General features: G+C 51.3%; 1 protein-coding gene and 1 non-coding gene across 2 annotated transcripts; one reads left to right on the forward strand and one right to left on the reverse strand.

The window, feature by feature from the left end:
• Positions 1-514: 514 nt before the first annotated feature.
• On the reverse strand, positions 515-642 carry LOC132244586 (U6atac minor spliceosomal RNA). The gene has a single exon (XR_009456156.1). It is a non-coding gene; the product is annotated as a U6atac minor spliceosomal RNA (small nuclear RNA).
• Positions 643-8671: 8029 nt separating this feature from the next.
• On the forward strand, positions 8672-10194 carry LOC106738161 (ly6/PLAUR domain-containing protein 1). Its single transcript, XM_059716012.1, has 3 exons — positions 8672-8690; positions 9225-9365; positions 9998-10194. The coding sequence occupies exons 1-3, from the start codon at positions 8672-8674 to the stop codon at positions 10192-10194; spliced, it is 357 nt and encodes a 118-aa protein (XP_059571995.1).
• The last annotated feature ends 13574 nt before the right edge of the window (positions 10195-23768 follow it).

A 23768-nucleotide genomic window follows, 5' to 3' on the forward strand; every position in this document is an offset into this window, starting at 1 on the left:
CAGCCAGAGCCACGCTCCAGCTCCCGGCCAGGCTCTGAGCGGCAGGATCCTCATGGCTGCAGCCTCAGGAGGACCCCAGGTAAGGTGGCTGGGATTAGCACAGTTGCTGGCCTCAGCCTCCCGCACCCCACCCGGGGTAACCTGCAGTGTGCCAGAGGGCACGTGGCACAGACGGTCCCCGGGGCCAACCAGCACCGGCACAAGGTGTCCTCCTGCTAGCTGTCTGCACTCGTGTGGACACACCCGGCCTTTGTTTAGCTTCGGGGCAATCCTAAAGAAGTGCTTTCTGAAAGCAAAACAAAACCAAAAAAACTCCCTCGCTTTGGTTTAAAGACATTCAGGGCAATGGTGTTGGCACACGCGGAAAGGCGGCACCATGGGAAATCCACGCGTGCTGCCTGCAGGAGGGCTGCAAGCGGCCGGAGAAACCCGTGCTTGTGGTGTGTGAGAGAAGGAGAGTGCAAAAACGTGACTGGAAAGGTTTGTTACAAAAAGGTAAAGATGGGGGGGAACAAAAAAAACTTGGTTAGATGCCACGAAGTAAGTGGCAATGCCTTAACCATATGCGTGTTGTATAGGCCACTAGGACCTCTTCCATCCTTATCAAGGGGAGTGCTAACCTTCTCTCCTTTCATACAACACGCCAGCAACAGCTCAGCCAGATGCCTTTAAAGCACCTACCGTTCCAATTTTTAATATTAGGGTGACTCTAACACTTTCCTAGAAATAGCTTTCAGATGTATTATTTCACTGCCAAGAAGGAAAAAACGATTCATTTAGCACTTTTATAGTGGAATAAAGGATTATTTTCGTTTGTGAGTCCGGTTTAGAAACATAACAAGCCACCGCGGTTAGGAAAACGACAGGGTGGCTGGTTTCCGGGTCTCTAATATATTCATCTTCGGCAACCAATCAGAAGGCAAAAATTCCAAATCCAGGTGCTAAAATTGAATGGCTAATTAAAGGCTTGAAAATAGCCACTCCCGAGGCTGTCTAGTGCTTCGTCATGAAACAAAGCCACCCCGAACACAAACCGGAAAATCTCGACGAATCAGTCGCTCTGAAACAGGAGAGAGCTTTTTATGCGCCATCTTGGGAGTGGCAGTGGCGTGGCTCTTGCTGCCTCACCCAACATGGCGACCATGGAAAGGGGGAGGTACCCTAGATACCCGGTTCGAATCCCTGGTGGGGCAGAACCCCACTGTTATAGTCATAGCTGCAAACCACTAATTATTAGTTTTTTAAATTTTCTCTTTATTTGGTTGCTGATGGCACGGCTCGTGTTTCCCAGGAATCTAGAGCTCAGGTTGGCATGAGCAATTTTTGCACCCCAAGGCGGTTTTTTTCCATGCCTGCTGCATTGGCGCTGAACTATAGCGGGCAGCATGTCCAAGCTGCCAATGCCTCTGCCTGCAGGGAGGGGAACTGATCACAACTACTCCTGATTTGCAGATTTACTCCCCATTTGCAGCAGGGCAACTGCAGTGAGGCCAGCCGCACGCGGTGTCTTCCCCTTGGGAGCCCACGGCCATGTGTCGCACCCCTTCCTATTCCAGCACTGACCTGGGGAACCCTTGGCTTGGTGCAGATAAACCTATATGGGCCCAGAGGATAGAAAATCTGCAAGAATAAACTCCCAGCAGTGTCACAGCTCACGCTGCCTCCTCCATAACCAAAGCAGAGTTGCACCGATTCATATGCTGAGCTTTACACAAATGCACAACGCGGGGTCTTGGGGCTTACAGCACTTTCTTTCCCCCCACGATACTAGAAAATAGTCATTCTTACTCCACTCAGCAGGCACTTCCTGCAGAAAAGAAATCCAGGACCATTTCCACTCATCCTGTGCTGACCTTTCTGTACGAAGATGCTCTCTTGACCGGCGAGAGCCAAAGACGGGGCTTCGGAGATTACGATTTGTCTTGCGTCATCCGCTAAGTGCTGGTGACAAGCCAGGGATGGAGCCCGAGAGGCATGAACGATAACGGTGGCATAATGCCTGCCTCCCACCACTCATTAACTGAACGGCTTTGGGAGTCACTGGGAGGAAACGCAAGGCTGTGTCGCATTAAACTGTGGCTTTAATATTCTGGATGCTCACAGAGACGTGCTCGGCAGCAAGCGACGTGAAACACGAATGTCTGACGGTTGCCAAAAAACCCACGGTTCAGAGCCAACAAATATTTCAGCGGCGAGCAAGCCTCGTACTGGTTTTTGCCCCTAAAGTATTTGCAATAAAGTCGCCTTCGGCTGTCCCAGACAGTTGACCCGTTCAATGGGAGGGATTTGCCTGAGAACGGGAAATTAGTGCCATGGGATAAGTTATGCCTCTGGTTGGGGATGAGCTCTAAGAAGGATTTACAGGCAAAACCATCTAATCTGTGCACGGTTTATCCATCCTTCTGGGTATCCCAAAGGTTTAAAGTGAGAACATGAAAGTCCCAGGGATTTGCAAATCCCAGTTTTCTCAAATCAGGGCAGGGAGGCAGTGGGTTAACGGATTCAATTGCCCAGGGCTGATAAATCTCTGGAAATTAAATCAGAGCTAATGACGAGCTCAGGGAAATTTATGCTAATTCCAAAGGCAGGAGGCGGTGACTGCATTGAAAAAGCAGGGCTTGCAAAAAAACCCCACAACAAATGTGACTGGCCTTTCAGATCCAAAGGAAATGAAAGCAAGAAATCTGGCAAATGAGCCAAGAAGGACGTCCAGGGTGTGGGTTCATAGGCTGAGCAGGGTTAGGCCGTGAGTTTCGGATGAAGCGGAGAGGTTTCCTGGCTGGATTGCTAATACAGGTTAGTCTGATCTATTTTATTAAACTAACTCAAATAGTTGGAAAAACTCAAACAGTTGGGACTGTTTTTCCAACTATTTGAGCTGCCCTAATAACAGATATCAGATTTACCCAAAGACCCTTGTCTGCCGATGTCCTTAGACCGACACGGCCACAACCTGCACCCCTAACACAGGTTAGCGCTTTCTATCCGCCTACCGAAACTCTCAGCGGCCGTCGTGTTTTGCTGCCGCCTTTCATCGAGACCCAGAACCGAAGCTCTGTGCGTTAAGGATCCTCCTGGCTGGAGGGGTTTCCCCAGGATTTGCCCATGCACGGATGGGCGCAGCCTGTCGTCTTAGCTCCGGAAACGGGGCAGGATCGTAGAACAGGTGCATTGGCTGCAGGTCTGGACATGGAAGGGGCCAAATCCTCGGCTGGCGTAAATGAAGATCACCAAGAAGGTCTGTGCGGGCGCCCATTGGCCCATGACCTCCAGACTTTCCCCCCCATGTAGCTGGTGTCTCCGGTCAGAAAACTGCATTTATTAAGGATGAAAAGTTAGTTCCCCTGCTTATCTAGCCCTGTCATTTAAGCATGAAATTAATTCAGCCCATTTCCTGCTCGTTACCCCATCTCCTGGAGGCTTGCGGTTGTCGGTGATTGTTATAATTGCTCCGCTCTGAGGCAGGCCGGGGGCTGGGGCGACTTGAATGATTCAAATAAATCCTCTGCATTATTTAAGTGGCTCTGTCTTGCGTGGCTCCTTAGCTTCGGAAGTAATTTGGCTGAGCTGAAGTACTGGGGCACGCATTTGACCGGTGTGGCCTCCCAGAGAAATATCAATGATGCAATTTGCTCCCGGATCGCTCTGCGCTGACGCTGGGCTCTGCACCTACATTGCAGGTGAGCTAGACATCTCCATGAGTGGGCAGATCTGCTTCAAAGCCCAGCTGCAACCATCCTGTCCCGGTGGAGGAGCCGACTGCAGGTAGATGCAGCCGATAGCGGATAGATCGTACCTGACTAATCTAGTCTCTTTTTATGACCAGGTTACAAAACGCCTGGACGAAGGAGTAGGGGTTGACATCGTCTACTTAGACTTCAGGAAGGCCTTCGATACGGTATCCCACCCCATACTGGTGAACAAGTTAAGAGGCTGTGATGTGGATGACTGCACAGTCCGGTGGGTGGCGAATTGGCTAGAGGGCCGCACCCAGAGAATCACAGTGGACGGTTTGGTTTCGACCTGGAAGGGTGTGGGCAGTGGGGTCCCGCAGGGCTCGGTCCTTGGACCGATACTCTTTAATGCCTTCATCAGCAACTTGGACGAGGGAGTGAAATGTACTCTGTCCAAGTTTGCAGATGACACAAAGCTATGGGGAGAAGTGGACACGCCGGAGGGCAGGGAACAGCTGCAAGCAGACCTGGACAGGCTGGACAAGTGGGCAGAAAACAACAGGATGCAGTTCAACAAGGAGAAATGCAAAGTGCTGCACCTAGGGAGGAAAAATGTCCAGCACACCTACAGCCTAGGGAATGACCTGCTGGGTGGCACAGAGGTGGAAAGGGATGTTGGAGTCCTAGTGGACTCCAAGATGAACATGAGTCGGCAGTGTGACGAAGCCATCAGAAAAGCCAATGGCACTTTATCGTGCATCAGCAGATGCATGACGAATAGGTCCAGGGAGGTGATACTTCCCCTCTGTCGGGCGCTGGTCAGACCGCAGTTGGAGTACTGCGTGCAGTTTTGGGCGCCGCACTTCAAGAGGGATGTGGATAACCTGGAGAGGGTCCAGAGAAGGGCCACTCGTATGGTCAAGGGCCTGCAGACCAAGCCCTATGAGGAGAGACTAGAGAAACTGGACCTTTTCAGCCTCCGCAAGAGAAGGTTGAGAGGCAACCTTGTGGCTGCCTATAAGTTCATCACGGGGGCGCAGAAGGGAATTGGTGAGTATTTATTCACCAAGGCGCCCCCGGGGGTTACAAGAAACAATGGCCACAAGCTAGCAGAGAGCAGATTTAGATTGGACATTAGGAAGAACTTCTTCACAGTTCGAGTGGCCAAGGTCTGGAACGGGCTCCCAAGGGAGGTGGTGCTCTCCCCTACCCTGGGGGTCTTCAAGAGGAGGTTAGTGACTCATTGCTTAGGCCGTCTCTGTGCCTTTCAGCATCAAACCACTGATCCCTGCTGCTTGAGAGGAAGGAGCAATCAATTCTGGGAGCTGGTAGCAGTAGTAGGCTGTTACCCTGTGCGGACCAGCCAGCAAGGGGAGTGCCGTATGCACTGATCCAGTGCATTAGAGTTGTCTAACGGTCAGAGTAGGTTTGGGCAGGTCGCCCAAACTGTGCAGTGCCTCAGTTTCCCCATCTCTAATATGAAGATAGTAATATTCATCCTAGCCAGACCTTCTGGGGCCATGGAGCAAGGAGGGCTATTGCGATGCAATCTCTTGTTACAGGGTATAGAAAGGACACGGCCCTCTCCATTCTCCCTACAGGACAATTTTTCCAGGTGGACGAGCGGGGGTGAACCAGAAGTAACAACCAGCAAGGGGTCACGGAGGAGCCCTTGTTAGGCCATGCTGCGCCACGGTCCGTGCGGGCCCAGCACTGGGCTGGGGGTGTGCTGCCGAGGGATGAGGGAGGGCTCGCTAAGCGGCTTATTTTGCCATTTTAATGTTTTAATCCCACACATCAGGCTGCTCGCTCTCATTAGTAAGCATTAGCTTTGTAAGGCCAATTAGCTCCATTTAGAGCTGGGCTTTTGCAGCCGGGTGAGATGCGGGTGTGAACGGCTTCTGATCACCGAGGCCTGCTCCTGGCTGCAACGCCACGCTGCTTTCTGTCTCACCCCACCCTCGTGCCTCTCCTCCCTTCATCCCATCCCTGGTAAAGCCCTGCTCCGTCCTGGCGACCGTCTCCCCGCCACCGTTCTTGCTGCTGATGCCGGGAGAATTGCAGCCCAGCGGGGATGAAGTAGCTCCGATGAATTGTCGCTGCTGGCCATTTTCACAGCAGAGCCCTTACTACACTAGAGTCACCAGTGCTCAGACCTGTCTGGATGAGCTGGGCGGTTTTATACTGGCCAGGGATCATTCGGGTGTGTTTTTCGGGGGCCATGGCAGGCTTGTAAGACGTGAGGACCGCAGGCTGTAGCAGCGAGCAGGCGGCAGCACAGGTATTTTGAGCAGGGAGCTCTCTCCAGGGAGCCCGGCTGCTGCTTTTCATTATCGTTATTGGTCCCAGCAGTGCCCAGAGGCCCCAGGGGAGATCGGTGCCCCACCGCGCCAGGCCCTGTACAGACAGGTCTGCGCGGTAGGGAAGGCTGAACCCCCGCTCAAGGCAGGAGCTTCTGTCTAACCCACTCCACGTCGAAAAAGACCCATCCTTTAATTTGACGGAGGAACAACCCGAGCACACAAAAATCACTAAACACACAAATAAAAATCAAAGCCAGCCCCCGCTCACAACAGCTTCTGCTTCATCTCCACCACCCGCAGGACTAATTTGCTTCAGCAGAAATATCTTACGCTTTGGATTGAAATGCAGCCCTTGATTTCTCTTTAATAAAATTATTCTTGGCCTCTTTAAATAGTGCAGCATGTCACCGAACGCTCGTCGGGCAGTTTGCAGAGATGAAAAAAAAGCTCAAAGAGGAAAAAAGGGGAGGGGAAAAAAAAAAAAAAGAAAAAAGAAAAGAAAAGCTCTGCTGTCTAATCCAACTGAATTAGAGGATTTCATAGTGGATTTAGACCTAAGTCTTGATTAGGGAGAATTTCTCTCCAAGAGCTGCTGCACAGCTGTATTAATGGGAAACGGTCACGGAGCAGGGAAATAGGACAGGAATAACCCCGGGAAGGACATACGTGCCCACATCTGTGCTTCCAGCGCAGGAATCAGGGTATTTCTCACGATAAGGGGAGGGGGAAAAGCCCTATACATGACGGTGGTGATTCCCAGGTGGATTGAGGACTCTTCTTTAAAAAACTGCTGCTCTCTGTTTCTTTGCATTCATCCAGCGAAGGCTGTTCGGTGCTGAAGTTAGAGACAGGATGCTTTCGAGCCTGGGAGAATAAGGGAGCCGAGCGGCGATGGTGGTGCGTGGCCCGGGAACGGCCGGTGAGGACGGATGGTCTGTGCTGCCTCTTCGCCGACACACATTGGTCTCTTCTTGCTTTCTAATGCAGAGGGGATTTCTGGAGCTGGTCCCCATGGTGGTCAGACACGCGCCTGCCGGTGCCCGTGGGATCCTCTCTCTGATGACCGTGGCTCTCATTCTCCCCGGGGGTAAGTGCTTCCAGTCCAGGGGGTTTCTCTCCTGGTTGTTTTAAATTGCTTCCCCCTCTATTGCTAGCCTATGGTTTATGATTAGAAAGGCTTTAAGGGCACTCATCCCCAGGGTCTCCTGTCCGGTGGGTTTGCAACTGGAATGAACCTTGTGTGAACGAGAGGCCACGGCTCTCGTGTGGGGTGGTGACCTGAACTCCTGGCTTCTCCACCCGATCCTGTCCATTCGTCCTAAGCATTTCACCCCCCCATGCCTGGGTTTCCCTGTAGACCATGTTTTGAGATCCAAAGCTGAGAACAGGTATAGAAAGGCCACGTCGTTCTGCGTGGGTGGAGAGGGGGAGATGTGGAGTATCCCGGCAATACCCGGTCTTTGGGACGAGGGTGCGTGTGCATCAATGCAATACTCTGCTCATGGAGCTCGCTGCAAGCATCAGGTGCCAGATGTCTTCCCGTGACCCCCGGCATGACAATGACTAGCGCTACATTGCTCTTTTCTATCCCTCGCTGCATATGGGAAATAGCTTCGTTTTCATTTGGGGTTTTGACCCTGAGCAGAGCCCAGATGGCGTAGCTAAACCCCGTGGGAAAGTAAGCTGTGCACCGAGGGGCGTGGAGCCGTCATGTCCGTGCCCCACAGGTCGCAGGCACTTGCTTTATCCAGCTCAAAGCCATCCCTGCTCCTCTTTGAGTCAGCTTGCAGCTCTAGATAGAAATCAGGTTGCAAAAAGGGATGATCCAATAGGAGAAAGCAGGCATCCGGATGGCCGCAGCATACATGCTAGTGAGTGCAAAAGTGTTTTCTTTGGACAACGGAAAGCCACCTTTATTTGCCATTGAAACTAGTGCTGCAAAGACACGAGCAGAGAGTTGCAACTACCAGGAGACGGCTTCAACTGCAGCCCTGCTATGGGGAAGGAGTGTCTGATTAATCCCGGCATGAGGATGACAACATAGCAGCCGCGGGTAATACCTAACATCCATCCACGGAGTTGCAGCACCTGCCCGGGGAGAAAGAGCAGGTTAATGCAGGAGTGTGTTTGGGAGGGTGCTGGGGGCTCTCTCCTGCTCCCCGGGTCTGACACGAATGACTCCAGTAAGTACAACTACGCGTCCTCTCTATTCCTGTGCCCCGTGCACAGCCAGCGCAGCACCCGGCTGCCATCTCCCCTTGTGCGTCGGTTTGTGGAGTCCCAGGGTGAGGACCTAGGAGTTAGCCAGCAATGGGGCTGCCCAGAGAGCCCCGAGGGTGCAATTTGGAGAGAGGGAGCATCAAATATGTGCAACTCAGAGCAGATTTTGGCCCTGATTGCATGTGATGATGTGTTACCACGGGGCTTTCAGAGCCCCTGCTGGGGTGTGATGTAGGCAGCACATTTGAATGGCGGGTTGAGCATGCTGGATCTGGAATCGGTGATGCCTCCTCCAAGTGGAAGCCCAAGCCACCTTTATACTTGCCTTCCAGGGCAGACTTATATAAAGGCAAAGAAATGCCAAAAATGTGTCACTTAACTTCGTTGTCGCCTGATCTACACGACAACTCGGACTGGACTGGACAGCGATGGTCACAACGGCGGGTGAAGGAGTTCGGTGAACTCTCCACGGCGATGTCCTCGAGCCACCAGGGTCAGCAGGGGCTGGGGCTTGGACATCTCTTCTCCTAGAGTCGTGACTCTCCCATGCAGCGTTAGCACTGTTAGGTGTGCAGACACCTACACCTGCTTTTCAAGACCAACCCAGAGATTTCAAACAGGAAAACCATTCCAGCCTGGCTTGGTCTTTCCGAGCTCTTTGCAACAGAAGAATCGCGCTGTTATTTTTCTGCGGTCACACAACAAGCGAGGAATAAGAGATGGCATTTTGCAGGGGGGGCCTTGAGTCTAACGAAGGTAGAGAGCGCCTGTGCTAGCGAGATGCTCGCTCCTGCTCGGTGGCCCAGGTTCCCGCTCTCAGTGCGATCTCTGATTGTGCACTGACCTCTAGTGGGCACAGGACACGGTGACATGGTGCGAGGACACGTTTGGGGCCCCCGGGGAAATACATCCAAGGGACTTCTGCTCTGCGATTCACAGCTGGGCATGGCAGAGGGCTATGTAGTAAGGAGACCATAGGGGCTTGGCCCTGGGGAAGTCCGCTCACGTTTCTGTTGCTTTTGCTTAGTTTCTGGCCTCCAATGCTACAGCTGCAACGTCATCGTGGGCACGAAGCACGTGGATGCGGGATGCTCCAGCCCGGAGGTGGTCACCTGCTCCCACTCGCACCAGGGCTTCAAGCACCGATTCTGCATTAAAACGGAGAGCGGTGAGTCGGCTTGGCTGCGGGTGGGCCGGTCTCCCTCAACAGCATTGCAAATCGGTGTCTGTTCGGGACCACTGCAAACCTCGCTGAGGTTGCTCAGGTCATGCAAGTTTGTGCCGATACCACCTTTGGGTTGCAGTTTTCTAGGGGACAACCTGGCAGGTAGTGTCCTGACCCAGCACTCACTGGAGACCGTGGAGATACTTCCACTGGCTTCTTTGGGCCTCGGATCAATCCCAGACAGGAGCACTAGAAGGAGCTACGTTGCTCCTGCCTGGATAGCAGGAGACCCCAGTTCTCTGGGGCACTGTCCCTGACACAGGCTGCATTTCACCATAGCATCTAACTGCAGGGACGTGTCAGCCTCCAGTTGCATGGCCTTGGACACACTGCAGTGTGCACGGAAATACGGACTCACTCCAGAAACAGCCTGCGAGTCTCCCAGGACAGACACAAAACCCAGTGGCAGGGTCTGTAAATTTAGGTGCTTTTCCTCTCCTGTAGCCCAGGTCTGGCCAGGTTGCTCCTGCGGTCTGCAATGGTGTCCACTCACTGTCCTCTCTCGAGGCCGCCTCGCCCCCAACCCAGAGGACAGCTTCTCCCTTGACAGGGCATCTCATGTGCTTGCTCTGCAGTGGTGCTGGGGATCCTGCTGACCAGCGGCTGCGCCACGTCCCGTCACTGCCAGCAGCAGGAGCTGCCGGGGGTTCGAATCCACTGCTGCGACACGGATCTCTGCAATGGCTCCTCGCGGTCGGCCCTGGCGCCTCTCGCCCTGTCCAGCTGCTGCATCCTGCTCTCCTGCCTCCTCACTGCCTTCTTCCTCTTCTGAGAGGTGCCAGCCCTGTCCTGGACGGGGTCGGGGGTCTGTGGGCTGGCACGGACACAGCAAGGAGCTCCTGTTATCAGGCTGAGAGCAACCTCTCACTCTTTTCTCTCTCTCAATAAAGTCAAATTAACTGACCTGGAAAGGCCCCATCTTCATATGCCACCCTGGAGGGAGGACACAGCAGGCTGAGCAGGGCTGTTCCAGCTGTTTTGCAAATGTCATTGCAGGCAGATGGGCCAGGGACCCTATGGCAGGGGCTGGGGTTGAACGCAGCCCGTGGGGTCTGGGTGGCCAGTGGCTGCCTCTGCCCGATGCACAGAGGACGTGTGTGTGTGACGGTGCCAGCTACAGACCCTGTCTTTCCAGCTCAAGCAGCAAAGCCTCTGCAACACCCAGACTGTTAGGGAGCCTGCAAGGGAAAAGCCACATTTTTCTTCTTGAAAGGAGAATCCATTTTTAAAGTTTGTTGATTTATTTTAAAAGTTTGTTCGCGACCCTTTCCCATGCTCTTGCGACCCACTTTTGGGTTGCAACCCATGGGTTGAGAAATGCTGGACTAGACCTTTGGAGGTCCCTTCCAGACACCCCTGATTCTCCTGAAAGACCATTAGCTCCAGGAAGCAGCAGACTTTGCAACCTCCCTGGACATCTCGGTTGACTGCTAAGCAGGCCCGGGGTGCCGGTGTTTAGTGCAGCCATGGGGGTGTTGAGCAGAGTTGCACCCCTCTCTACTGATGCTAGCAAAGGCCTGCTGGTCCCTCCATCCCTCTCCACCTCTAATATCAGTTCATGCCGCCAGAGGGCACCCGCCGACCTCCGCATCGCCCTGTTTGCAAAGTGCAGATACCTGCTCACCTGCCCTCGCCCAGGGGAGCTGAAAGCCCAGGTAAGTTGTAGCTGTGTTGGACTAAGGACATAGGCAGACAAGGTTCTTTGGGTGAATCTGATATCTTTTATTAGACCAACTAAAAGGAGGCCTTGGTCACATCAGGTTCTCCAGCCTCAGCCCCTGACTCACAAGCCCCCCTGGTAGCTGTAACACCATGGGGCAAGTCCATTAGAGACCTCCTGCCTTCCTCTTGCTCCATCGTGGGGAGTCCTCACTGGCTTGCTGCACCTCCCAGGCAATCTTCAACCCACAGAGATGCAGACCCAATATTGCACCAGGTTGCGAACATCCCATGCAAGAGGATGCAAAGCCCCCCCATGTTACTAGGCACCTCCCAGTGGAAATTATTGTGCCATCCACTGCAGCAGCAGTAATGCAGAGGCAGCCGAGCGGGGTCTGCCTGCCTGCTTATGTGGCTTCTCATCTGTATTACACAGCAGCTGCCTGTGCGCAGTGAGGACAGCACTAGCCCCATTTTACAGAGGGGGAAACTGAGTCACAGAAACACCCAGGGCTGGGTAGAAGGAGGACAGGGGATGCTGAGCTTTAATTTTGACCGTAGCTGACCCCGTGGGAGTTGACACCCGTGGCAAACCTGAGTCACGCAGGAGCCAAAGTGGTAATTGCAGCTCTTCCCAAAACCCGGTGGCAGCGATAGGCTCCGAGTGCTGGGAAATGACACGAAATCAAATGAAAGCAACTTGCTCGAGGTCATGCAGACAGCCTGAGACAGCTGGGAGCCAAATGCACGGCTCTTGAGACCCGGGCCTGTGCTTTAACCCCCGGAAGTTAACTACCAGAAGTTATCCAAATTACTGGATAAAAAATGATAATCATTAATATCATTGATAATAACGAATGGCTCAATTATTATAATAGATAATAATGAATAATTATACTACAGTTACTGTCCTTTGAATTAGTTGAACCAAAAATGAACTTTCCTCCCCCACTTAAAAATATCTTTTTTGGTAAAATGGACAATTCAGTGGGAAACGCCTGTGTCTGATGATTTCTCCCAGGTTTTTCTCGAGGCGCAAAGCCAGCTTTGACTGCACACTGAAGAGCTTGTACCTAAACCCTCCCCAAAGGCTGGCGGATAGGGGGTCAGTGACAGCACTGTCACTTTTCAGGTTCTCTTTGAAGTCTCCCAAACATCCCCCCAAAAAGCTCTCAGAAAAATGTCAGTGAAACCCCAAGCTTCTCCCTGCATTTCTCACTTCGCACAATACTTTTAATGGAAAGAAAAAAACCAACAAATTTCCCAAGGTGGTGTAGGCACCAGTGTCATTATGAACGATGATTTTTCGGTGCAGGTGAGGCTACCTTTTTGCAGCGAGAATTTGCCGGCTTCAGCTAGTTGGGATCCGAAGCTGAGCAAAACTCAGGGGCTGGGGAGGGATTTTTCGGGAGGCAGCTGTATCTGGAGGGAGCCCCGTTTGGCATGGGTTGGACTCCCAACCAAAACGGGTCTCCACACTTGCCGTGAACAGAGCCAGGCGTTGCTGCCGGCTGAACGGCACAGATGCTGTCCCAGTCGCTCTCCTCCAGGTGGAGTTGCCGTTCGTCCAACCTTGCTCCCCTTCTCCGGCTGGAGCCATCCATCTTGCAATGTGTAAGAGGCCTGTTGCAGTTAAGTAGGCTGAAGTGCGCCTGAACTCTTTAACCTTTGCCCTGGGATTGCTCCTTTTGCCCCGGGGTTGTGGATCAGCTCCATTGCACTCTCCAAACAGCAGCAGCCGCTTGGCTGACGTTTCTTTCTCCTGCTGGATCCTATTAGCACCCTGAGGTTGAAAACGCTACTTTGGAGCGTTGCAAGGAATTTGATTTATATTGGAGGGTCTGGGCAATCTGTCTTCCTCTGCACACACACACACACACACACACGCATATGCAGGCAACACACACGCGTGATGAAGGGGCTGCAGGGACTGAACCGAAGGAGGCAAGAATAAGGGAGCTAAACCCATAGCGCTTGGACAAATACTGCCAGGAGGAGGCTGTGATAACTGTTAACAAATGCCCAGGAGGAAAAATAAGTATTTAGGAAAGCCTGACAGCACAGAACGGGGGAGCGGCAGGAAGAAACCCAGGCCTGGAAATCTTGGGGATCAGGGCAATCCACTGAGGACCTGTCTATGCAGGGGTTTCTCCTGATTTCGGCTGTGACAGCCAATGGCTAATAGCCCCTGTCTGCTTTAGGGCAGCCTGCCTGGGTTTCCAGAAGCTACAGGTAGTGGTTTCATCTGCTTGCATGTAGGAAACCCCTTGATGCAGCCATACAATACTCAGGAGATGTCCCTCCAGCAGACCAAGCCCTTTCCCATGGGAAACTGGCCTGAGAGCAGAGCTCTTGGGTGAAAAGTTGGTTTTGTTGCAATCCTGGGCAGAGGAGGTAGGATTCCCATCCTGGAGAACATATTTTGTTATGGGGAGAGTACCCCAAACCCACTGTGGGGGCTGGGAGAACGGGTTTGAGTCAGTGTTTACAGCCTTGGATAAGGATGAACCCACGCGCATGTTGGCACAGGCGGTCAGGGATGCCTTTGCCACCTGGAGAGGGGAGAACGACAAAGCCATTTGCACCAGGGCACGATCTATAGCTATTCTGATACAACAGTTGATTTGCAATGTGCAGCCCGCAGGTTGGACCAGCGCCGTAGGTCCAGAGCCTGGCTGCCGCGCAAGGATTTCTTTAAGAGCCCTGTTCAGCCCCATCCCTGTTTTACAGGCAGGTTATTCTCCAGCTCTCAACCCTCGGTTCATGAGATCTGAGTTCACACGGATGATGTTGTGTGCGTGCATGAATAGGAGGGAGAGAAAGAGGGACAGCGCACACCATCTGAATTAGAGGCACTCTAAGGAAGACCGATTAGCGTCTATCAGAGCTGCACACCGAAAATTGAGACACCTCACCAGGAACTGTGGGTTAAAATCCCAGCCGAAGCAAATGCATCCTTCATGGCCCAAAAGACTGCTTTTCACAAAGCACGCATATGCGTGCATGCCTGTGTATCTTTGGGATAAATCCTTGGAAATGAGCAGTCATGCCTCTCCGGAGGGATTACAAAAACTGTGCTGTCTTTAACTCAAGCGCTGTGCTCTGCCCTAAAATTTCCTCTCTTCTTCCCATGGTTGCGAGGGGGGATCAGTGGCTTCTCCCCTTGGCCGCATTGGAGTGACGCCACATGCCCCGGTGTGTTTTTGTACGGGATTTTTGCAAGAAGTCCCTGAGCAAAAGGCAAGAATATTATTGTGTACACACATACACACACACACACACACACACACACACACACACACACACACACACACACACACTAGCACACCCCTTTCTTTAAAAAGAAAAGAAATCCAAGCAGCCTCTGCATCAAAAGCCCTTTTATAAGAGCTAAAGAATTGCCATTGTTTTGGTTTCCAGTGCGTGCTTCGTCTCCAAATCTTTCCAGCTCGAAGCAGGCGTTGACAGTCTGCAGCGGACCAACGCGAGGGAACAGATGACACGAGCTCGGAAAAGTTCCTACAAGACACAGATCCCTTTTCTTTCCAGAGAGCCACGTCCTGCATCTTCTCCTCCTGTGACCATCTCACCCTGCTCCCTCCAGACCCACACCAGTAGGATGTGAAAGTTCGCCCTCCTAACAATTGGCTTTGCTATCCCTGGATGGTACCTGGGGCATTTCTGTGGCTGTAACCCATATTCCCGAGGGGACATTTTTTGCCTCTGGATGATGTGGAGGAGTTTGGCAACACCAGTCTCTCCCAGCAGCAAACAGGAGATAGCTTTTGTCCCATTGTATTGACTAGTCACTAGAGGAGGAAGGTAAATACTCCGTTTCCACAACTGTGAAGTAAGCTCTTCCTTACTTCACAGTTGTGCAGACCCTCTGGTTGGTCTGCACTGGGCTATTCCAGGTTAATACGAATGTGGCTGTAATATTCCCCAGGTGGAAGTGTCCCTTCCTCTCTCTGGAAAGTACTTTGAGATAAAAAGTGCCAAAGGGGCAATAACAGCTCTGTAAGCCTTTCTTGGTGCTAGTCCTGCCTAGCTCAGCCAGAACTTCATGACGATGCTGGGGCTACAATTCAGATCCCAACTCTCCCCAAACCCAGCTTTCTACCTGGACTAGAAACTTTGCCACTTGTCTGAGGCTTGTGGCACTCAGATGAGCAGCGCTGGTAGTATCTAAACAGGCCCAGCACCCATTTTCTTCCCTGCTTATTTCTACTTAGGGCTTTTAATCTTCCAGCGGAGCAGCAGAGTTTGCCTGCAGCTGGAGGAGATTTTCAGCGAGACAATTGTGCATTGCAGAGCTCTAGTTAACATGCACTTATCACGGCCGTTCCCACTTCTCACGCCGGAGAAAAAGGACTTCTGCTTACCCAGGAACAGCGTGGGGTTAAAATTTAATAAGTGTTTGTGCAACTCTCAGCAGAGCGGCAGCGAGGACAAACAAACAGCTCTTAAAACCCCGGCACCACTCAGACTCGCTGTTGAATTAATTGTCCGGAACAGCGGGTTGTTGGTACCGATTCATTTTAGGAGTGGGTAAGAGCAGAAGTGAAACCCGCTCTCCCTTTCAGGCAAAATAATGGAGCCTCCTTCTTCTTTGGTTTCCTTCTGAGTTAAAAAAAAGATACTGGGGGCTGAATCCTCCGCGAGCGTGCACTATGTTCAGGCAGTGGAAGATTTTTTTCTGGAAGAGATTTCCTAGCGGGGGGAGTTCTCCCAATGCACTAGGCTAATACACCGTGTTTTTTGGGGAGGGGGGGTCTCTTCTTAAGATGCCCTGAAGAGGCCTGATTTTTTGGAGACTGGAAAATTAAGCCCTGTTGCGGTGCCTTTTGCTAGGCAGTCAAAAATGGAGGGACACAACCTCGGTCTTGGGGAAGCTGGGGCATCGTTGAGATGCGAGAGGAGATTGCAAGGTGCAATGGCCGCGATCTCGCTCATGCGCCATGCTGCCAGGGTTTTGCACGTACTAGAAGTCTGCACAGCCAGGAGATGGAGATACCATCTCTCCTCGGGGTGGCGAGACACCGATGTGCGACTTCCAGTAGCTCCAGGATTGATTTGCTCCTGTCCACAGCGAAGAGGCAATAGCGGAGGTCATAGAAAAGCATCATTCAGTTGTTTCCCCCATGTCCCTCCAGTGCAGGAGGGTTGTCCTGCACAAAGGGAGTCAATGAGTTAAAGACGAACATGCTCATTCGCAGCCCAGCCCTTCGGGGCAAATACGGTCTTCCAGCCACATAGGATGTGACTAAATACCGTTCATTGGTAGACAGAAGTCTATCCTCTTTCCTGCACCAAATGGCAGCAGCCTCAAGAGACTGCCCTGAACTCCCAATCTGGAACAAATAAGAATGTGGGGTTGAATATTTTAATGCGAGTAAAATAGTAAAGAGTTCGCAGAACAAGCAATACATGGGCCTGACCCGGATGCGAGAACCAGAGCTGCCTGAATGCCTCGTATCGAATATGGTGACATTCAAAGAGCATCATGGACCAAGTCTCTCTCCCTAAGGACCAGTCCTTTAGGGAGAGAGACCTAGCCAGCCCCCGGCTGGGACGTGGAAAGCCTCTCTTCAGGACAGAGAGTGGCTTCCTGCAAGGATCTACGTCAGGACAGTGCCTGTGGCAGACTTTGCTTTCCAGCGACTGGCCTGCGATAACAATAGACATTCATTTGCACTTGTACTTGGGAGACCCATAAATAATGCATGCATTGGTTGCCTGCTAATAAGTCAAAGGCGTTATTCTCCTTGGCTCATAAGCTAGATTCATACTTCCATAAGGAACCTGCTAATGGACCATCAGCGGATTGCAATGTCTTCTTTGCCCAATTATCTAATTTATCCAGCCTGGCATAATCCCTGCGAGTCTTTTCCTTCCGCGCTGTTGTTTTAGCAAGTTGCACCCCTGGGCTGCTGCTGCTGCCGCCGACTTTACAGATACTGCTGAGATGCGGATTATGCCATAGTTTACTCTTCTCCGTCCTTCAGTGAAGGTCGCTCTTGGGGGGTAGAGGCACTCCCATGCAAAGTTGAGCCCGGCGAGGAGAAGGAACGCAGCACACGCTGCCGTGGCTGGCAATTCATAAAACCCCCCTCTCTTTGAGAGCTGGGGATGCAGCCCCCATCCCCTCGATTAGGCTGCACTTGCACCTGGACAGGGAGTATTGGCCCAGAGGCCACGATGAAGCCCCCGGCACAGTTACAGAGCGTTTACATGACCCAGGCCTGGGGTTGCTTTGGATTGAATTCAGTCCAGTCTCCAGCAGGATGTGTCATGTGGTGGCTCAGTTTCCCCACCCGTGCTTGGGATAATAATAATGTGCCCAGCCCTTGCCTGCTGGGGCTGTCGGGTTTGCTGGTCTGTGTCTGAGAAAGCACAATATTAGCCTTTGAGTTACCTCTGCAGGGCTGGCACGGTTCCACGGTAGGTGCGAACGGAGGGTGTTTTCAATGGCTTTTCTGTTACTATTTGCACTTGTGCTCTCAGCAACTTGTTTCCAGATCGCAGTGTTTAGGAGCCTTCTTTTCCTCTGCCCGGAGCAGGGGATGCACTGCCACGCTTAGCAGCCCGCAGGATCCCCTCCGGACCTGCGCCACCGTCTGCAAGACGGCGCTGCTCACACACGGCGCCAAGGTATGGAAAAATACCACTTCCTCCACCTACGTTATTTGCTATGGCGTTGCACAGATTTTTCTGTTTCAGCTGTGGGTTGAAGTCATGATGATTTTAACCGCTCGATATCATCTGCTGCAAATTTCCTTTCCAACAGGGACTTGGAGCCCTGATTGAAAGCATATTGAAGCAGCCCGATGCTTTGCGAACTGCCCTGGCATTCCTGGAGCTGGATCATCAACGCCAAGAGAAGGGGCCGTTTGAGACTGGTACCTCGTGGCTCTGTACGTCCATGCACCGAGAGAGATGTTTCTTGGCCTGAAGAGCCTCCCGCCTGAAAGACAAGACGGGGAATGGGAAACAGAAGTGAAGCAAGTTGTTGAGTTCACGCCGTAAATCATTAGCAGAGCTGGGAACAGGACCCAGGCCTCCAGGACGCTACCTTAGCTTCTGGACCACACCATGAGCATTTGTGCTAGTCGAAGCAGATCATTGTAACTCTCCTATCATCATCATTAAATGTTGCGCTTGCTTTATTCCAGGTATAGCTTACTTCAGGGCTACAGCTTGGTATGCTGGCCAAAGTATTTGGCATTGGCTTCTTCAAGTAGTTTCTATTTGTCTGCCTCACTTTATTCCTAGGGAAGCTCCTTGCATAGCCAAATTCAGCCTCCATCGTCCTGGGCACTGCACACGCAGAGACCACAGCACTGCTTGCCCTACAGAGATGACAGAGATCAACCTTTACTAAACTTGGAACTTTTTAGGTAATTTTTTTTATTTTAAAAAAGTTAGCTTTTGCTGGAAAAAGCCTGAGCATGATCCCCAAGTAGCTCCAGCGTTTCAACTATTCAAAATGTCAATGGCCTTTAAAAAAAAAAAAAAAAAAAAGCAATTAAAAAACCTCCACAAAACCATATTTATTCCCTCCAAATTTCAACAAGCTCAACCTATAGGCAATGACTGGATTAAAATTGGGAACAGGGCCCAGGGGGGACAACACCAAATGGTCATCAGATAAACTATACTGCATATGGGTCAAAATTTGCTGCCACCTCTTCTCTCATGCTCCCCTGCCTAAGAAAATGTCTCTCTGGCTCCCCCAAAGAGACGAGACAAGTGCCAGTTTTGAAGGCGCCCAGGTTTTGAAGGCAGTGATATTTTTTTCCCCTTTCAAGCCAGGAGATAGAGAGTGTCTGAGGAATTAGAGCTGTCAGATCCAATAACTTGCAATCTTACTTGCGGCAATGCAGAGAGGGCACCGGGAGTTGTAGTGAATCTGGAGAGTCAAAGTCAAGGGGAGAAAAATAGCAGAACCTGAAGAATGAGCTTGTTTCCTAAGAGTCTCGCAGGTAGGAAAAAGGGGGAAAAACCCCCAGCCCCTGCAATAGCCCTGTTCACCTACAAGGCTTTTATCCACTCAGAGCCTTTGATTCTCCCCCATCTCCGTGTTCAATTAATCAATAGAACAAATCTCCAGTGTCACACCTCTCACGGCCCCCACGGGCTCCTGTGAGATTGATTAAAGCAAACATCAATTTCCAGGGCCGCACGCCTCGGAAAACACGGCACTTTTTCAGGCGGAATTGCTACCGGGAGCTCGGTGTAAATAAAGGAGAGGGAACAATATGGGGAGATTTGTTACTTTGTGGAGCAACCGCTCAGCCTCGCGCCGTCTCCGGTGCTGTTTTAAAAAAGGGGAAATGAGTTCAAGGAGCTGGCGTGCACGCACGCATGCATCGGGCGAAGCAGGAGATCAACCTTTCCTTTGCAGCCGGTTCTATTGCTTGGATTATTTCAAGGCAGTGGTTGGCATCAGAGAGAAGAGTTTTGTCCCGAGGCGGCTGTGACCATTGGGGCACCTTAGATGCTGCAGCAACCCTCCCAAGTGACCACATAGTCAAGCCAGGCACAGGATGGGAGGCAGGATGCATTTAGTGGCTCAACAGCGCAGCTGTAGGACCGAGGCACGGAGAGAGTAAATGACTTGCCCAAGGCCACGTGGGAAGTATGTGGCAGAAGCAGAAATTGCATCTTCCAACTCCCAAGCTGGGTTCCTGAACCACAAATCTGCCCTTTCCTTCTCATGCCAGGTGCCAGGACCTCTCTGCCAGCTTCTTTGGGGCAGGGGTCCCAAAACTATATCTTGCAGGGAGCCCCCAAAAATTAAGGGCCGGTCCTGGGCCTTCTGACAAAACCAGCTCCTCGTCTTAACACCCCCAATCATTTCCCCGTGTTTCCAGGCTCTCTGCTGTGAGTGTGCGAGTGGCTCCTGTGTGATTTCTATCTTCATCCTTGTAAGCAGGGACCTGGAGCCATGCCTGGGCTGGGGCGGGAGGATGGAGACAAAGATCTATGGGCCTCGGATGGACGTCTGAGCTGCAGGGAGAGGTGTAATAGGACAGCCGCCTCCTGGGGTCGGCCGCAAGCAGGCTGGTGCCGTCTCTCTCCCTCTGGAGCCCTGGCAAACCTCTGACATGGCCTGGACAAAAGGCTCAGCAAGGGAAAAATGGGGCTTTAATGCCAAGTGTGGAGCACTTGAAAGGCAACCAGGCCAAATATTATGCCTGGCCCCACTCCACTTCAGCCAACAGAGGCAATTTGGCCTCTGCATCTCCACATACCGTTGATGGTGCCCCTCCAAGAGAAGCATTAGCCACGTGAGGCTGAGTCAGCTCACAGGTTATTGCGCTGGAAATATCCGCAGGCCTGCTGAGTCTCCTTTACCCCAGCTCAATCCGCAGAGAAGCAAGTGGTGAATCTAGCACACAGGAGATCTTTGTTGAACGCCCCAGGATTGTCCCCTATTCAGATCCTGGTACAGGAGATGCCTCCAGCATAAAGTAACTCCAAAAAGAAAGAAAAGCATAAAACCCCATCACTTTTTACTTCCTCTTCGCATCCCCGCTTACACTGACCTTATTTCTGTGTCCCTGGGTGTGTTTACACATGCATTAATGTGCTTTAGAGTGCATTAAATCTAGTACCTCCAGGCACTTCTATATGTGCCAGGGGGTGGGGTGGGTGGCACTTTAATTAGAGCGGGTCCGAGAGCCGGGTAGCAGCATCCCCATACTTCAAAATGGCAGTGGGGGCGCTTGCACCCAAACTCGTTCAAAGTGTGGGGACGCGGATACGTAACACACGGGAGGCTGCTGGAGCACGGTAATTACTGAACACTTGTTAAGCATGTGCATTATAATGCACATTTAGTGCGCACGGTAATTACTGAACTCCAGCAGACTCGGTTCATCCAGTCTGCTCCGATGCGCTGTAATTAAAAGTGCGTTGGAGCAGCCTCCACACTCGTGTACAGGCACCTTCCATTGTGAAGTACTAGGAAGGTGTGCATTAGCCTGTCTTAATGCACATTAACTAAAGAGCCTGGTGTTGAAGTGACGCTGAATGCGCATTAGCTTATTTTAATGTGCGTTAACTAAATAACATGTTTTTTCAGTGACATTTTAATGCACACGGAAGTTGCTTCTCATCAAAATATTAAAGGAAGCTGCATAGACATAAACCAGATCTCAGCCTCGAGGGAATATGCCAGTGCTTGTATTGATCTCAGGGGACAGGGCAGAGAGAGGGGGACATGTTTCATGTCGGAGTGGACAGAAGTGAGGATGTTGCCTCAATGCATTCCTCAGATCCCATAAAACTTGATAGTACCGGCCATTCTGTGCATAGGCAATGTTTTGGAAGAGCAAAGACCCTTGCAACGGGATTAGAAAGAATCCCAAGTCTCCCAAAATTGAGTATTTCTCTAAACTATTTTCCACAGCTGCTAAAGATGTGATGACCTGGGACTCTCAGCTGGTGTTAAAAAAATTGGAAGCGTCTAGCCTGTGTGACGGGGAAGAAAAGTGTGAACATTTAAACTCCTAATGGCTCCAAACCGGGAGACATTTTTTGTCTAGAAGAAATCTCATGATTTTTACGCCATGATCATGCGTGTGTATGCGGGCTGGTCTCTCACTTCATTATTTTTTAATCATTGTTCAATACTTTAGCAAGCTGTAATAAGTTTTACCCTTAACCGGTAGAGGATCCAACTTTCAGCTTTGTTTTTAACTGCCTGAAAATCTTTCCAGTTTGCATCAGTGAGTCTTGGAAGGACCTGAAGAAAAAAAAAAGTGTTTAGCAAAGGTAATGGAGAGATGGCGAGATGATAAATTCTAGTAGTGTTTATTCTCATCAATCATTTTTTGGTGGTCTTTGCCATCCAGTTTATTAAAGATACATTCCTATGCTAATACCAGAAGCGTTGTCTGGTGGTGTATAGACTGCAGGATGTTAGGTTTGGATGCAGCTAGGCTCAAACACAAGACGCCCCAGCTGCACAGCAGCAACAAACTCCTTTTCCCCACCTACAGATGGACTGAAGATGTCTTGTGATCTCTTTGATGTCATCAAAACACCTTTGATGGGTGGAAACGAGAAGCTGTTATCATTTACAGCTATTGAGGTAGGTTTTTTCTGCATCTCGCTCAGCCTGTGACCTATGAGGATGAAGACAAAAATTAGTTACAGACGGGAAAAGGCCTCCTTGAGCTTTATTACCTATATTACCTTAGTGCCTACAGGACACGACCAAGATCGGGTGCCATTGTGCCGGACTGTGTACAGACACATAAGAAAATATTCCTTTCCTATAGGGCTTGCAGTTTAAATACATAAGGCAGACTAAGGAAGGATGATTATCCCCCATGTACAGATAGGAAACTGAGGCCTGGAGCACTCAAAACTACACAAGGAGTTTGAGGCACAGCCAGGGACTGGACAGTTCTTTCCTAAGCTGTAGGGCACAGACCAAAGTGACAGTTTTTGCCCTATCTGACCCCTGAAAACGCTTTACAGCTGTGACCAAACAGAAGTGCATGGCTGCAGAGTGCTGCAAAAGGGCCTGATCCTGTGCAAATCGAACACTTATTGCACGAGGGCTCAGATAAAGATGCTCCAAACCAGAGCGGCTTCAGTAACTTCTGTCTGCCCTGCATGTTAATGGCTTAGTCACTACAGCATCCGCAATAGGGTGGAAGAAAGCAGAGGGGGGGACTCTTACGTAAAACAAAATGCAGACAGGGGTTAAATAAAAAGAGAGATGGGCTTTACTCAGAAGTCTTGATCTGAGTAGCTTGGATCAGGGAGAGATGAATACTTTAGGGCCCCTTAGAAGGACTGAAATGCGTGACGGTTAGCATGTCATTCAGGCTTTTGCAGAAGCTAAAGTGACCCCAAAAGCACCACCTTCACCGTGCAGGTATTTGACTGGTGGGAGAAGGATCAGTCAGGAAGCCAGCAGGTTTTTGCTTTAAGATCTTCCCCAGTAACGGGGCAATGAAGCACCTGCATGGACCTGACCCCACACTGCCCTCGATAGGACACGTCTTCCCAGGTTTCGGACCGGCAGCTTTGCCAAGGGGTCCCGCTTCTCTTCCGTCTTGCCAGCTGACAGACCGCGGCCCGGGGGAACTCTGATGGCAAGCACAGCTTGCAAACAATGAATGGTCCCACGGTGACTGCGGGCTTCCCTGCAGCACGGATCAGGAATACTGCAGCGTCGGTAAAAATCAGCATTCACTCTGCACCTTGCAGCGAAATGACCTGATGTTACCTGACTCGGGGAAACAGCTACGGATACATCCTCCCCTTAATGGATGGCGTGCTATGGCATGGGGGCATTTTAAGTGTTGCTTTTAAAGCTGTTCACCTTGCAGCCTAGAGCTGTACTGACACGAAAGGTCGCCTTCTTGTCATCTGTGTCCGCTTGAAATTAGGACGTGCAGCTGTGGGGCTGTGCAAAGCCCAGGCAAGCTCAATTTAAGGCATTGGAAGGAAGGTGAGATCTCAGTGATGTCCTTGCTTTTTCCACTATCCTGCAGCTGTATCGGGGCATGTTACCAAAATGAAAACAGACACCCCTCATCGAGGGCTGGCTCAGCTCCAACCCCCTCCCCGGGTCTGTAGCCCTCACCAAGCGCTAAGTACCCTCCAAATCTGGAAATGGCTATGGGGCAAAATGATGCTCTCACAGATTGTGAACAAGCACCTTGC

This window comes from Alligator mississippiensis, chromosome 12 (genome assembly GCF_030867095.1).
Source record: "Alligator mississippiensis isolate rAllMis1 chromosome 12, rAllMis1, whole genome shotgun sequence".
NCBI classification, from domain to species: Eukaryota; Metazoa; Chordata; order Crocodylia; family Alligatoridae; genus Alligator; species Alligator mississippiensis.

Bases quoted from the DNA above. Each gene is read 5' to 3' on its own strand.
- LOC106738161 (XM_059716012.1), top strand. The intron at 9,366-9,997 runs GTGAGTCGGCTT...CTTGCTCTGCAG, and splicing joins CTGCATTAAAACGGAGAGCG to TGGTGCTGGGGATCCTGCTG.